At 40.5% G+C, this 16355-nt stretch overlaps 2 protein-coding genes across 4 annotated transcripts; one reads left to right on the top strand and one right to left on the bottom strand.

The window, feature by feature from the left end:
• Window positions 1–268: 268 nt before the first annotated feature.
• On the bottom strand, window positions 269–5682 carry ccr10 (chemokine (C-C motif) receptor 10). 2 transcript variants are annotated; one of them, XM_041067151.1, is made up of 2 exons: window positions 5582–5682; window positions 269–2823 (listed from the first exon to the last, which is right to left on the bottom strand). In XM_041067151.1, the coding sequence occupies exons 1-2, from the start codon at window positions 5604–5606 to the stop codon at window positions 1670–1672; spliced, it is 1179 nt and encodes a 392-aa protein (XP_040923085.1). In that variant the 5' UTR covers window positions 5607–5682; the 3' UTR covers window positions 269–1669. The 2 variants fall into 2 exon arrangements, with proteins under 2 accessions (XP_040923085.1, XP_040923084.1); XM_041067150.1 differs by having other exon boundaries at window positions 269–2826; window positions 5582–5620.
• LOC121201352 (receptor activity-modifying protein 1-like) lies at window positions 3713–16245 on the top strand. 2 transcript variants are annotated; one of them, XM_041067156.1, is made up of 7 exons: window positions 8540–8630; window positions 10948–11002; window positions 11103–11195; window positions 11469–11561; window positions 12538–12648; window positions 12969–13122; window positions 14323–16245. In XM_041067156.1, the coding sequence occupies exons 1-7, from the start codon at window positions 8541–8543 to the stop codon at window positions 14558–14560; spliced, it is 834 nt and encodes a 277-aa protein (XP_040923090.1). In that variant the 5' UTR covers window position 8540; the 3' UTR covers window positions 14561–16245. The 2 variants fall into 2 exon arrangements, with proteins under 2 accessions (XP_040923091.1, XP_040923090.1); XM_041067157.1 differs by adding an exon at window positions 3713–3847 and having other exon boundaries at window positions 8577–11195.
• Window positions 16246–16355: the final 110 nt, after the last annotated feature.

The raw sequence follows: 16355 nt of genomic DNA on the forward strand, positions 1-16355 counted from the left end.
AGAAGTAGTGTGTGTGTGTGCGTGCGTGTGTGTGTGTATGCGTGTGTGTGTGTGCGTGCGTGCGTGCGTGTGTGTGGTTGGCAGTCTGGGTTGGGGTATATGAAATGCATTTTTGTCACCACAACTTCAAATTTCAAGACCGATACAATAATTTTCAGACAAATGACAAAAGTGCTCTGAGGAAACATTTTATGGTTTATCTGCACGTGACTTTAGTGTGTGTGTTAGTGCTGCCTGTGTGGAAAGATGAGTCTTTGACTTATTACTGATATACAGCAGAGTTTATTTACAGACGTTTATACATCAAAACAAGTTTAACATTTTTAGAATTAACAATTAAATAATAAAAATAAAACATCCCCATTTTACCAGTTTTCATTGAAATTCCAGCTGTTCAGGTCCAGTGAATAACCTCAGATGGTACAGTATGTAAATGAGCAGCAGCGGATGTAAGCAATGACTTGAAAGCTGATGCAAACATCAGCTACACCGACAGGTGACCCAACTTCTGCTGACGGCTTATGAACCACTGGTGCACTGTTAGAACTATTTACTGAATCTTAATCGTTTCTGTTAACTAAGTCGACCCTAACACACTCACACGTGCAACATATACATGCATTTGTCCATGTTGACCTGGATATGAGCGTCCAGCACAGGACACACGGTCATTCTGCTGCAGACTGAGAAAAGCCACCAGAGCTGTTGAGTCACACTTCATCTGAATAGGCCAACGCGGAAACAATCAAAAGGCTTTAACTGACGACCAACAGTGTGAAAACATTCTACGCAACTTCAGGCCCTTGAAATAAAAACGTGACACTGCTGGGTTTATGGTTGCACATGAGGTTGTGGTTGCGTTATGAAAATCTGTAGTGATGCATCAAAAGCTGAAGTGACTTTTGGTCATCTGCTTTTTGTCACCAGATTGCCGAAAAACAAATAAAATGTGACAGTTCTGTGTTATTATTACTGTGACTGTTTCTGGTCACGGTGACATTGTGACTGACGATGACTGTTGCGGTTCAGCTCTCAAGACTTTTTGAGGAACCAACAAAATGTGTGGACAGCGACGGGTATTTCAGCATGTTGGCGGTCAGTGCTTTGTCAGGTCTTTTTCCTGCTTTGGTTGATCAGATGTTTTATCTTTTATAAATTTGGACACTGGTGGACAGCACTGTCAGACCTCGACTTTTTCATGCTTCTAAGTTTAGTCCCAAAAATATTCCAACATCCCAATAACCCAAATTACAAGGAGGAAATCTTTAAGTAAGGGACCTCAAATAAATGGGGAAAGGGGCCTGTAGTCATTCAGCCATTATAATAAATATACAGTTGGGGGATTTGGCTTAACAAATGAATAATATAGAGACATCACATGCAAACAACACTCTGAAGATAATCAGTAGAGAAAAAGCCTATCAGCCCATAAGCCTATCTGTACATGTAATATTTACATTAACAAACAAGGAGACAGGCCTGTGAGTAACGTATTGACTCCGGTGTTGAACACTTACCAGTGATACCCAGCCTTAAAAATGATATGCATTTGTTTGCAACTCCTTGTCATTTTCCAGTTCATTGCTTCTGCACAGTGACTGTACGTTAGGCTACCTGTAGGTAAACAATCCAAAGTCCCCAGCAAGTTCACAGAGCACGTCCTAAAATATTATTTGGTTCCTGGAAACTGAAACTTGCAGGGAATCACCGGTTCGTTGTTGGAGTAACTGCGTTCGGGGTGTGTTGGAGAGCAAGCTGAGAGCACGGTGAGAGCAGGTGAGGAGGGGGACACGGAGGTGGAGCTCACTGTCTGTGGCACCGAGTGGAGCCCACACACGCAGCCCAAATCATGGACCAGCCTCAGCACGTCGTTACGGAAGCGCACGCCCACGAGGGCGTACAGGATGGGGTTGAGGCAACAGCGCGTGAACGCCAAGGTGCAGGTGACATACTCCAGCAGCAGGTTGCAGAACTGCCCCGCCATTTTGCGGGACAGCACCACAGTGTACGGCAGCTGGAACACGAGGAACACCAGCACCAGGGCCACCATCAGCTTCAAGGTGCGCTGCCGATGCCACTGCTTCCCTCGCCGATGCGCGTTCCCTTCCCACAGCACTTGAGCAATCGAGGAGTAGCATGTCACCATGATGAAGAGGGACAGGCAGAAGACAGCAATGATGGCTCCGTTCGTGGCCATTTTGACTGTCCCGCTCCTCAGCATGCCGCAGTAGGCGTCCTCGCCGAACCCTGACACCCCAGAGAAGAGGATTTCAGGCAGGCTGAGGAGAACCGCAAAGATCCACACACCTAAAGCAGCCAGCTTCCCGCCTCTTAAGATCTGACTGCGCAGCCGGAGCATCTCCTGGGCTCGTGCCACCACCAGGTAGCGGTCCACGCTGATGCACGCCAGCAGCAGCAGCCCACTGTAGGTGTTGATAGCATAGCAGGCGCGTGTGGCCTTGCAGAGGGGCGTGGAGAAGATCCAACCCAGGTGTGTGTCGACGGCCTGCAGTGGCAGCGTGAGCAGGAGGAGCAGGTCGGCCAGCGCCAGGTGGAACAGGAAGACGTCGGTCATGGAGCGAAGCCGGAGGCGGCGGTAGAGGGCAAAGGTCGCAATCACCAGGCAGTTTCCCACCACGCCCAGCAGGAAGATGAGGCAGAAGACACAGGTCTGGAACATTTTGATGGTGAGCTCGTGCTCACCAGCCTCACACCAGTCAGAGGACGGGTCGTAATAACTGGGGTCTGTGCTGTTACTGGTATTCCAGACTGAGCTGTTCATGAAGTAACCTGACTCATAATCAGAGTAGTCGTTTTCCATTGCTGCTGGGGAGAAAGAAGAAGACCAGTAAATCATTTATCTTGCACTGAGAAGGATGATTTAAAATTGAAAATAAAAATAGTGAATGGAAACTTTTAGAAAATTGGAAACAGTTAAAAGTTTCCCATTTGAACATACCACAGAACAGAAATACCATCTTGCTGTGATTATTCATCCCTTTTTTTTTTATACTGTTCATGAAGAGATTTGTCAGCAGATCAGTTTCAAGGGGAAGTGATGGGAGAAACAGTTTACAGTGCGTGGCAACTTCAATCCTTGCGGGTCCATTTTTAGTTTTCCCACATCATTTGAAACAGGAGACACAAGTCAGCAAATGTCATCCAGTGCAGCTGAAACATGGCGGAAGACTAAAAGTCAAATCTAAGGAGCTGCACAAGGACTTGTGTTTTAAATCCAGTTACAAGTTGCAGTTATGGGAAATAGTTTGAGCCAAATAAGAGATGACAGCACATTAAAAACCTTCTGGAGCTTACACCAACTTAGCAAATTATCATGAGTCATTCTGGGCTTCTGCAAAATGTCACGCTGAGACCAACTTGCGTGAGGACTAATTGTTGCTCAAAAACATGCAGTGTTCTTATGGGCATAAAGCCTGGGTTGATTTTAGTAGAATACTGCACCCCATGTCACGATATCAGGAAATACCAGCTCCTCTACAATCAGGTTGAAAGTGTGGGACCTGCAGCCATGTTCCTCAGTTTGAGTAAGCAGCAGTGATATTTTAGTCATCTTGCACCAGGTTGCGTGAGACTGGCATCAGGTCGTTGGCACAGGGGAAATCGTGGGTAGCTTGAACGTCTACAGATCAGTCAGTGTCGCGTGCTAACAGCCTTTATAGGCAGTTTCCACCATCACGGTTTGTCATTTCATTATTCGCTGTGTGGCTCTCTCACTCCTGAGGCTATTTACAATATTAAATTCTGCTCTTTCCTTTAAAATACCTGTTTTTTTTTTCTAACTTCTTAACTTGATGGCACAAAGAAACATGGAGGAGTTTCCCTGAAGGTAAGTGGAACAATAGTAAAGAGGACAACGTTTTATAGAGAGTCTGATGAGCAGAGCAGTGCTGGGTGATTGGGATTTATCCAGTGTGTTTATTTAAAAAAACAGAACACATTTCACATGAAATCCGATTTTGATCCTGGTTCTGAAACAGCGAGGTTTGAGACTAAATGTGATTTAGTGCCATGGAAATTTTCTAAGCTCAGTAAAGAACAGAGTAATAATTTAGTTTGCCGTTAAATGTAAATTCGGCCCAAACAGAAGTCATGTTTTAAGTTGGTTTCCTCGAAGTTGGACCAGTAAACAAGCGATATTTGTTTTTATATTTCTCAGGAAGCTGAAGAAAAAAGGAAACGTCTCCTTACAGAGAACAGAGGTTTGTCGTGGGAGGGTTTATGTTTTCTGATGAGCCACAACCCAAACTGCTAGACAGCTGAGATATATATATTGTGTTTTACCAACTGCTAAAGAGAAAAGCGCCTTCACGCGCATGAGCAGTTACGAGGCAATATTTTTATTGTGCAGTTTCAAACACTTTTTGCATCAGGCTTGACTCATATTGATTTCAGTGGGTTTTCAGCTCCGCGTTCCAGCTGCGGTTTGTGTAAAATATTGTATGATACAGCTGCTTAAATAAATAACATGGCAGCGCTCTTTGACCTCGGAAAGTTTGATCCCACTGATCGGCTCTTGATCGATAAAGGAGTGTCACTGGGGTTCATTCTTGGTTCACTATTATTTATGATATATTTGTAAATAACAGCTTATTTTAATGTTCATTATTATTCTAAAGACAATATGTGGTGTACCACTGCTCCCACTCAGGCTCTGACTCATCGGTCGCTTCAGTCTTTTGATGCTTTCCAGATATTTGTACCTTTTCTCAGTCACAGGCTCTTTTTACTCTAAATTCACAAAGACAAATATCTGCCTGGACGTCTGGCTGTTCACACTTTTGGAACAAACGTGGTGAAAAGAATGGAATGAAAATATGTCAGTCTTTTTCGGGTGCTAAGGTCGTAAGGCAAGATTTGGACCAGAAGTTTTTAGGTGGCACTTTGTACTGGTTTTGAAGAATTTTAGAGATTTAAAAAAAAAAAAAAACTAATTTATTTATTTTTGCTGTCAGTTTTTCCTCATTTCAATGAGACCTAATCAATTAATTTTTAGAATTTTTAGATTTTAAAATTTAAAACATTTGATATCAGCTGTCAGTGTCACAGTGTCGAGCCCTGTTGTAAATTCAGTAGCTTTCCCTGGTATTGTATTAATTCACGCTGCATATTAAATCGCAATATCAGGAAACAGCGGCTCAGGTTGAAAATGAGTTAGTCATTTTTCACCGCTGTGCGTGCGACACTGGAATTGGTGGGCGTTGTGCTCAGACTGCTGAAATGAATTTCGTTTAAATGTGACACAAATCATATGACTGAGGCATATGTGGCTCTGATTTGTGATGAACCACAACCATCACACAGTTTAGCTTCTTAATCTGTAGTGACAAAGAGCCAGTTTCATAATTTAAATCAGTTAGTAATGATCTATTTTTAATAATTAATCGCATACTTTCACATGCATATTAACGAGAAATTACTTTTAGTCATAAAAATGTAGGAAAGATTCACAAATTTTGAAATTACTATATTTTCTAACTACATATACATACTCCATTTATTTACAAATCTAGAAGCATAAAATATTAATTTCGGTTTTGCAGACTTTATCTCGTGACCTTACCTGTGCTGTTTGTGGTGTTAGGCATGTCCTAAGTCCTCCTTCTGTCTCTGTGGTAGATCTGAGAGGCAGGCACTCTTAAAACAAGCCTGCGGGCTAAGCCTTAACCACCTCCAGCCAATGAAACCAGCTCTGTGTTTTGCTGACCTTGCCATACCCCCGTGTTGGTTGTTTTTATCATCAGGAGTTACTGAAGGATGTGAGCATGAAACTTGTTCGATGCATGCCTTGTTGCAGAGCTGTCATTTCCCTGAGTGATGTGGGTTATTTATGATCTGTATGAAGTTTGATCAACAGAAGTTTTTTTTCTGCACCCTGATCTGCAAACAGTTTCTGCTACCAGTCAACAGATGTTTATCATTATCATTGCTGCAGCAATACTGTGTGTATATGTACTGTCAGTGTATCCTCTCTCTCAAACACCAAGGTTTTTAAATTTATAATCACATTTTTGATCTACAGCACGTTTTCCAGTGTGTGTTACCTTTTACAAATCTGATCTGAGAGCAGATTTAATTCAGTGAAATACACATTATCCTGTAGATTCAGTTGGGGAACAAAATCTGGGTGTGACTGCTGACTGGTACCTAAACCAGTTCACAACCTTTCCTTGACTTGTGGTTGTGATTGTTTGTGGGACAATCGAGTCGCATAACAGTTGAACTCAATGAGTCAAACTTCCCCAACGGGGAAGTTTTAACTAAGCTTTATTTCTGTAAGACGTCACACTGCCATCAAGATTTATTTTTTCTTCACACAACAGCCCCAACTAACAATCGTTTTCAGTATCAGTTACTCTGCTGATAATGTTCTTGATTAATCAGTTAGTTATTTGATCTATAAATTGTCACACAGCTTTTGAGAGCCCAAGATAATGTCTTCACAGTCTTTGTTTTGTCCGACCAGCAGCCGAGAGACACTGACACACCAATTACAAAATTCACACATATTATTATCAGTAAGTCCAACTGTAAAATCCCTCAGAGAGATGAGTCTCTGACTCCATTTTGTTTTGCAGTAAAGTGCAAAGTACCGGAAACCAGTTTCTTTATTCAGAGCTGATATGAGGAACTTTAGAGACCTGGTGTCTGATGTTGCTGCACTGAGCATGTTGAGTGAAAACACAGGTGAACTAATGCAATAACTCCTGACCTTTTATTTTTCTTAGAGCTCACTTTGTATGATAGTATGATAGTCTAATGAATCGAAGGATGCTTTGGTAAATGGCATCCAGTGGTTTAAGGGTAGTGACAATCAATGGCCTGTATCACATATGAAAGCAGTAAAAGAAAAAAAATTGCCAGTGTCCTACAGCTTAAGTTGACGTCTTTTGTCCAAACAATGGAAAAATCAGTGAATTCTGACATTTGAGCAGCTGGAGCTGTTAAATATTTGGCGTTTTTACTTTGAAAATGACTTAAACTATTGAATTTATTAAGAAAATAGTTGATTTTCTGTTGATCAATTAACAGATTAATTGCTTTATCATGACAGCTCCTCACAGGACCTCTGTAATCCAGTGCATGTGGGACACCTTTACCAAGCAGCATGTTTACTGAAATGTTCAGCGGGGTATGAAAAGCCTCAGACGGGTGTACAGAGAGCGAAGTGCTGCTTTTATTTGCACAACAGAAACTAAAAGGAAAGGATAAAGAAATCAACCATTCAGTGAAATAATTGTAAATTGAAAACAACATACAGAAGTGTGTGTGTGTGTGTGTGTGTGTGTGTGTGTGTGTGTGTGTGTGTGTGTGTGTGTGTGTGTGTGTGTGTGTGTGTTTTAGGTGGTTTGAATTTGCCTAGGTGCCTGATTAGCACCTGTGCATCAGTTCTCACAGTCTGATCACTGCAGAGTCATTAACGATGACGAGCGTCAAACCACAGTGTTTGCTTCGCTTGTTGACAGCAGACCAGGAGAAAACTGTGTGATGGTTTCTGTGAACTGTTGTTGCAGATCTGTTTGCACGTTGGCAGCTGGGCTGACATGTTGACGATCCTTGAGCCACTGTGGTTTTTCTTATCCTGTGATTTCACCTGCTTTACTTGTTTATTTGTGGTTATTTCACACTGATGTGAAACTAGTGACCTTACTGTTCAACCTGTGTATATTAAGCTTGAATAGTCATTGGCTCCTAGAGTGATTCACCTCACATTTGGTTTTTCTAATTATTTTAATATATTTTCCTTTTTAAACAGATTTTGTTCAAACCTTTGTTTAGAGACATTTTTAAAAATGTTTGAACGTCTGATATGACGAACTTTATAAAAGCGTCAAAAAAGGATGTTCACAATCATGTCTTATTTTGTCTGTCCATCAGTCCAAGACATTCAGTTTACTGTTAAATGGGACGATGAGAAGCTGAAACCATTTTTACCACTTTTCCTTAAAAGACTAATCAAATATTTAAAAAGCTGCAGATTAATTTTCTGTCAATCGACCTAAAGGTTTCAGCTGTTCCATCAAATATATTCATAACTATTTAATATTATTAGATAGTATTGTATCATTATTATTACTATTATTTTGTAAATAATAATAATGATAGTAATAAATGCCACTAGTTGTAGCAGAAGCTTCATCAAATCAACATTTAAAGTTCTCAGGGGAACTTTAAATGTTGATGTGAAGGGAACTGGACTTCTCGTTTGAAGCTTCAAAGACATTTCGTGTCTCATCTGAGAAACTTCTTCAGTTCTAGTGACGGGTTAGAGGGAAAATACACAGGTGAAGCTTTCAGTGTTGTTTGAATAAAACAGTACAAAACATATATTTTCAAACAAAAACGTTTAATCACTAAACAGCATTTTTGCGTGACAGAGCAGTTTTTAAGTCAGCTGATGAAAATTTGCAGAAGTGAGTAAGAACAAGAGGAATCTTTCCAAGTACTGTTATTGTGAAAGAAATGTTTAAAGCTACAGTTAGGAATAAATAATTTATCTTTTTTTTTCCTGCAATTTAAAGATGGAGAAAAAAAAACCTTTCTTCTTCTTCCTTCAGGAAAACTTCTTTGCACAACCGGCACGAAGTGTGGCAGCTGAAAGTGGCCGAGGGGTAAGACAAGTTTTATTATCTGCATTCTTCACTAAAAAGCAGCTGTGCAGTGAGTTTTAGCTTCTTAAGGTGTGACTGTGTAATTCTGAAACTGGACTGAAGCTGAAGGTGTGAAGAGAAAAGAGAAAAGAAATGTTTCAGCTCGAGTGGGCGACCGCATGACTTTGATCTAAATCACATACAAATGACCAGCTGCTCAAGTTTCATCACTAAAGGGTGAAGTAAAAGTTTTACTGATAACTTCTGCACCAGCACAGAAATACAACCAACAGTGTTGTGTGCCAGAAATACAGACGCAAGAAAAGCAAACAGACATTAAAATGAGCCTTTGTTCAAATGATGAAGCTTTGATTCTTTTTATTTATGACTTTAAAAAAAAAAAAAAGGAAAAGCTAACGGCATGTGCACAGGTCTGGGCAGATCAACGTAATTCATTTGCTCAAACATTTATCACTAAATATTAATTTACAGTTTAAATATGTCATGGTGCTTTTTATTTATTTATTTTTTAAAATACTGTTTGTGGGCCGAGCTGGCGCGTGCACCGCGGGGACCCTGCCGCTGCTGATTTGGTGACAGTGATATTATTTTGGAGAAGTACTCTGAGGAAGTATCGAGCCAAAATACTTTCACAGTACAGTGCTGTGATAATATACAGAATATATTCAGTCATATTTCAGTCACAGTGTATTTTCCTTATGGCTGCAGTTTCACATGCTTGTAATCTGTTTAAGGCGGGTTTCTTTCTCAGTATGTGACAGAGGCATTCACACTGTAGTAGTTTACAACATGTCGGAGCCACTCTGATGTGTTAACTTGATTCTATGCACTCGTCTGTGTGTTATCTGCTGTAAACTCTCCTATGGTTTCTTATCAGGGCCAGCGGAGGAAATAATCATCATGATCATAATCATAATAAATGTCAGTAGTTGTAATAGTAAAGACCAAATCAACATTTAAATTACTGAGAGGTTTAAAGGTAAATGTATAAAATACATTTTGTCTAAGTGGTGATTGTGTGATGCTGCGTTTTTAAGGTGGTAATTCATAAACAAACCTAAGTATAACTTTGAATGTTGAATGTCTAAACACATCTGAAGATGCATAATAAAAGTGGATATCAGTAACATCAATTGAAGGGAGTGTGTCTGACTTTTTGTTTTAAACTGTGCTCTGCACAATATTTCCAGCTCCCACAAACAAAATTTCTAAATTGTTAATTTATATGCACAGTTCAGTCCGTGACTTCTGCTGCAAAATCAGTTTTGTGTTTTAGTAGATTCTTAAAAAAAAATAACACCATAAACTGTATCACCCTTCAGTCTACTGAATACCCTACTAAGCAGCTTCACTGTGATATATGATACGATACGGGGTACGGTTATTTGGTTGCTAAACGTCCTTGACGGGTCAGAATTCCAGCAATGTCCCTGAATGTCTTTTAACATGCAACAAACCCGTGAATGCCAGAACACGGCGTCCTGTCTCCACGGCTGAGGTGAACACAAACACAAACCATCACAAAAAGCTTTGACATCCTGCACGCTGAAAAACTACGAAGCACAGGAAGCTGTTGCTTTCTCTCTCTTCGTGTTTGTGTGAGGCCAATGCGTTCTCACAGACTCGTGTCATATTTTTCACCTAAATTTGTGTAAATCAGTATGAAATTTTGCATAAAACACAGGACGTTGTTTGGCTCTTTCGGGGGGTATTCTGTGTCTGTGGTTGTGTGTTTTAGAGGGTATCTTTCAGACTGCACCAGCTTCCTGACTCCAGCCCTGTCTCTGTCCAGGCAGCTGCCTTCTCTGCACTTCACTTCTCCGTCAAGTGAAGGAGGAAATCCCTTCAAAGCTTTTCCGCAGACTATCTGAGGAGGAGCAGGAAACTGGGCCGTGGTGCCGCCCTCGGCCACATTACAGCACAGTCCCGTTTCAATTAGGACACGCTGTAGTATCGTGTGTATATGTTGGCAGACCCGCACAGATAAGTGAGGACATAACGGCACTCCCTTCATTTACAGATGGAATCATCTGCACACGATAAACACTGAAACGCAGTTTGTATGAAACGAGTGAAAACTAAACCTTGCTCAGATCGGTGTGTGACGAACGATGGACCAAAGGAACAGTTTTTATTCTAAATCCAAATCTGTTTATTCAAAGCAACTGATGGTTGGTTGGACAAAACCTGGGACTGTCAATAATGACAATAAATATTAGTTGTTGCCTTAACTTGTGCGTCCTGTCATCTCTCTCTCTCTCTCTCTCTCTCTCTCTCTCTGTCTATCCTCCATCTTCACACATTCATTTATGATTAGATTTTTATGTGTCCCTTATCTGCTGCCGTCGTCTGTCACTCAGCCTGTTTATCAGGTGCGTGTCACCGTCGCACTCACACATGCATGCACATACACAGCCAGCACAGCTCGGATAAAGAGGGTTGGGCTTCTGTCCTAACACACTCAGCTCTCAGTCCATCCCAGGTCAGAGACTGGCCTCGGACATTACTGCTGCCCACCGCTGTCCACCATGATCCTGTACCTGCTCTTCCCTCTTCTTATCATAGGTATGTATGTGACCACACACACATTTCATTAATGCTTTACTCTTTTTGAATTTCCTGTTTTGTTTCTTTTGGGGTTTTTTTGTTGGGGGGGGGGGGGGGGGGTTTCCTGCAATATGTTTCCATGAGTGCCCATTGTTCTTGCAGTGTGTGGGACTGATGGAGGAAAAAAGACAGAACAGCAAACAAAAGGCTGGTCAGAGAGTCTTTCTTTTAAACTGTGCTGTGATTTTAAAATGTGGCGTTAAAGAGCTTTTTAAAAATCTGTGTACGCAGGTACTGAGGAATCACAAACCGCCAACATGACAGAGGAAGAGCGGAACAAAGTACAGGGGAACCAAACATTCAGTGTGTCCACCGCGAACAACAGTAAGACATTTGGTTTTTCATCTCCTGCTTGTGTAAAAATGTCCAACACAGTTTCCCTGAGGCCAAGGTGACGTCTTCACTCTGTTTCTTCTGTCCGACCAAAAACTCAGAATATTCTGTCTGTCACCATTAAAGACAAAGAAATTTTCAAATTTAGAACCGGAACAGAAGCTGGAGTGAATTTAGGCATTAAAAAATAATACGTTTTCAAAACTGTTGCTAAATTAAATCATTTAGTCTATGAAACAAATAAAAAATAATAGCAGGCCATCATAACTCCATAAGCCAAAGGTGACATTTTCAAATGACCTGCCATTAAATATTCAGTTTACAGTGATTTCTGTAAGAAAAGCAGCACATCTTGCCCTCTGAGAGGCTGAAGTCTGAGCATCGTTTCACTGTTTCTGCTCGAAAAATGACTCAAATGATTAATTGATTATCAAAGTAGTTAGATTTGGACATGACAGCAGTGTCTCTGAACACAATCCAGCCAGAGATTATGTTTCCTATTAGAAGGATTTTGCGATTGCTTTTTATTTGTATAGAAATGTAATTTCCAGGAGACAATGTTGGGATGTGACAACTACAAATACTGCGTGTGTGATAACAGAAGATGATTCTGGATCGAGACCTGCACAAGGAGCCTGAGGCAGATTTCAATATGCTAAAATTCTAATAAGTCAAACAAATTTTTTTTCCCCTGTGGAGAAATATCTGTACTGATGTGAATTTTTCTGAGGACTTGGACCAAGAATTAGTTTCATTATCAGTTAATCTACCAAATATTTTTTTTTATCTTAAAACGTTAATAATGCTAGTCACTAATTACTCATAATAATTTCAGCTGAATTTTCATTTGTAAATTCTAAGAACAAGAAAACTGGTGAATGCCACAAATTCTCTCATCATCTAGATCATCTATTCACCAGAGAGTTTTTTTTCTTGAGTAAAGTGAAAACGTTTTTTTTTCCTGCAGATATGATGAAACCAGACAACGTGACATCCACTTTGTACAAAGATGAGAGGAGTCAAATTGAGAAGGAACTGCAAAACAACCAAACATCTCAGATCATCGCGGAGGAGGATGGTGAGTTTCTCCCCCTCCTCTGCATAAGGAAAGGAAACCCCCGTCTTTATCAGTGCCTTTATATTTTGCTGTATGAAAGTAATTTCTCACTGTGCAGCTGAAACACAATCAAACTATGGTTTTGTTTCCGTAACAGTTAAGATACAGAAACGTGAACGAGTGGGCCACTGATTTAGCTCAGAACTTTATGAAATTGGAGGAAATTCAAAGAAACTGTCTAAAACTAAGAAATACTCCATCCAGCCGGGGTGTTATTTGATATTTGTGTCTCTGTTAGTTCGTGTCCATCAGACTTATTTTATTTTTCCTTTACTTTGCAGAAAATTTTCAGGACCAGGAAAATTTGTTCGTATTCAGACAGTGCCATCAGGGTCTGCTGGTGAACCTTAGTCACATTATTTGTGGAGAAGCTTTTCAAAGTGAAATGCTGAAAATGAGCCCAGAAAACTGGTGTGTCCTGGAAAATATCATCAGGTACGGCATACGGAGTATATCTACAGTTCAGTGTTTTTGCTTTTTTCATCTGTTCACACATTTAACATCTGCAGATTGCTTCACCTCTGATGTCCACATCGAAAACAAAAACGGTAACTTATATAACACAAACTCCATCCACATCAACAGCAACACCGCAATGAGTTAAACACACACTGAAACACACACGGCGGGACATTTAACTATCAGGAAGAAAGAAACCAGCGAGCAGACAGACAGAGACACAGAGAGACAGTGGCTGTAGCTGCCATGAAGGTGAACTGGTCCACATCCATGTCAAACTTAATAACTCTTCCGGTTGTGTCATTAAACTTATTTTGTGTAGTTTGTTGTGAGACCAGAGTCTTGATGGTTTCCTCTTTCACAGGTTTGGCAGTGACAAAAAGAAAAAAAACACACAAATTTAACAGAGAAGATATATATATATATATATATATATATATATATATATATTATAATCCAATAATCAAACAGAAAATATAATAAAATAGAAAAAAAGAAAAAATAGAAAAAACATAAAGACATCTTCTTATTTGCATTATATACATGAGAAACCTTCAGTACATGAATGTGGAAAAAAGCTGAGTAGCCTTTGTGTGAAAGTGCATAACAGTTGTAACTGGCACTGGGAAATTTCCATCATCAAGTCTGGGTCAAGCAGGAGGCCGGACCCTGAGTGTGTAGCTGGGTAAAATGCATGTTTACATGTGTCTTATATAGTCTCTTCCTTCAGCCCATTCAGTCATTTCTGCTCTGTTTATGTTCAAACAGGAAGTAGTTTAACCACGACCAGTCTCAGTTCTAGTTACAGGCAGATGTGCCACACAGTTTGAGCGCTTCACGGTCCAGCTGAAGAGTTTCATTTCAGTACTGAGGTATCCAGTTTCAGAAAAAGCATTTCCTTCTTAGGAAATGATCGTCGTTTTCTTAAGGAGAAAACTATCTTCCCTCGTATTTGACCCTGGTAATGTCAGGTCAAAATGTGGCCAGAATGTCAGACCAGATCAGAATTCAAAAACCCCAAAGGTGTTTCATTTACAATGATATAAAACAGATTAAAGCAGGAATCTGAGAAGCTGGAGCCTGAGAGTGAGGATTTTTGCTTGATAACTAATCTTTGAATCAATGTGATCGTCTCTGGACTCATCATTAATACGATGGTTTCTTCATCTGTTACAGACCGTACAGTGACATGACATATTGCTTGGAGCAGCTGTCTGCACTGACTGGCTGCTATTATCCAAACCCCAGCATTCAAGATTTCTTCATCCAGATCCACTCCTCCTACTTCCACAGCTGTACTGGGGAGCGCGTGTTCGATGATGCACCTCACACGGTGGTGATGACCCTCACACTCATCCCTGTGAGCCTCATCCTGGTTTATCTGCTGGTTTGGAGATGTAAGGTTCAACAGTGAGTCGTGTTACACGCTACAGATGAGAATATGCTCCAGAATCTGCTGCAGATTTTTTACAGGACAGAAACCATAAACTGAAATGTGGTTAAGCAAATCGAAATGTATAATTATGCAGAGTTATTAATTTTTACAGGCATTTCAATGCGTACATATGAGATTTGGAGAAATATGCTTCTTTGCTTCTTAGTGTATGCTAACTATTAAGCCAGAGCAGGGGTCCGGCAACCCGCGGCTGCAGAGCCGCATCTGGCTCTTTCACCCGCTGTAGCTCCCTGTGACTTGAATAAATAATGAGTATTTAATTTAAATGTATTTTTATTTTACTTAGTTCGTTTTTTAATGTAATTCTAAATTTTAAGATTATGCCGATCTTGTAACATTAAAATAAAACGTTTTTATTTTTTTGTCGCTCAAAATATGCGTCACAACCGCCGACGTGCGACACCCGGCGGCAACATTTACCGAGCTTTTCGACCCCCGGCAGGTAAACGATGGATAAATCCAAGAAAAGTTTGACAAACGACAGCTTACAGTCGTGATGTGCTGAGGTTCAGGAGCAAAAAATCACATTAACCAGGTAAAATAAATATTTTAATTATAGGCTTAACTATAGGCTATTATTTTGCAAATATATATTTCGCATTGATTTCAAAAATGCAACACACTATAATTTTTATATATAGCACGCAGGTAAAAAAAAAAAAAAGATGCAGTGTTATTCTCATTTTAGATGTCTGGGTTCTGTGGCTCTGGGTGTTTTCTGTGGGACTCGGTCCAAATGGCTCTTTGAGTATTTAAAGTTTCCGACCCCTGAGCTAGAGCCAGCCGCTGGTTAGCTTAGCTTAGCATAAAGACTGGAAACAGGGGGGAACAGCTAGCCTAGTGGATTTTCTTCCACCTGTCAGCTGCTCCCCCACGCTTCCAGTCTTTATGCTAAGAAGCTAAGCTAACTATCAGTCTTCTTATCTAACCCACTGACTGACAGCTTTTATTTAGTTTCACATCACATGAACGATGCAGCCATTTTAACGGTTAATAAGAAGGTAAATGGACCAGTTAACATCAGTCCTTCGCAGTCAGTAACTGTCTGAGGTCTTTAACCCACAGACATCAGCACACGCTTGGTGCAATATGTGGTCAAAAGTATGTGGACGCCCTAATGTAGTTGTTAAATATGTCATTTTAAAACCATGGACATTAATCTGCTGCTGTAACAGTGGGCTAGTGGCCACCCATCCAGTCCTCTGTGAAGGCTTTCCACCAGACTTCCAGTCTGTGTTCCAGTTCATCCCAAACGGTGTTGGGTGGGGCTGAGGTCAGGACCCTGCGTGGGTCAGTCAGGTTCTTCCACACCAGACTGCGAAACCCACTTCCTCTCCGTGTACAGACGCATTGTCATGTTGAAACAGGAAAGGACCAAACACAAGCTGCTGCAAAGAAGCTGAAAGGTCTCAGTTGTCTAAAACATCGTTGTATGTTGTAGCATTGAGATTTCCCAGCACTGACGCTAAAGGACCTTCACTGAAAACAAAGGAAGAAATTCACCATTTTCTGGCTGCAGTACACTGTATATGGCAAGACTGCTTGAATCACATCTTTGGCAAATCACCTCATGGAAATTCCTGTTGTGAATATGATACAGTGATCAATTGTGAAGAAAATAAAAGTCTGGGATGTCAACATAATATGTGTAGTGTTGATTTCACAGTATAATGTAGCAGTAATGGGGTCTTTTTATGATTGTACATACACAGTTCAAATTTCCTTACAATGTTGGTTTCTTAGTTTCAGTTTA

This window comes from Toxotes jaculatrix, chromosome 21 (genome assembly GCF_017976425.1).
Source record: "Toxotes jaculatrix isolate fToxJac2 chromosome 21, fToxJac2.pri, whole genome shotgun sequence".
In the NCBI taxonomy this organism is placed as follows: Eukaryota; Metazoa; Chordata; class Actinopteri; family Toxotidae; genus Toxotes; species Toxotes jaculatrix.

Coding starts and splice junctions, on each gene's coding strand:
- ccr10 (XM_041067150.1), bottom strand. CDS start 5,606: ATGCCTAACACCACAAACAGCACAG. Junction 2,827..5,581: donor TAACACCACAAACAGCACAG/GTAAGGTCACGA, acceptor CTTTCTCCCCAG/CAGCAATGGAAAACGACTAC.
- LOC121201352 (XM_041067156.1), top strand. CDS start 8,541: ATGGAGAAAAAAAAACCTTTCTTCTTCTTCCTTCAGGAAAACTTCTTT. Junction 8,631..10,947: donor CAGCTGAAAGTGGCCGAGGG/GTAAGACAAGTT, acceptor ATTTATGATTAG/ATTTTTATGTGTCCCTTATC. Junction 11,196..11,468: donor CTTCCCTCTTCTTATCATAG/GTATGTATGTGA, acceptor CTGTGTACGCAG/GTACTGAGGAATCACAAACC.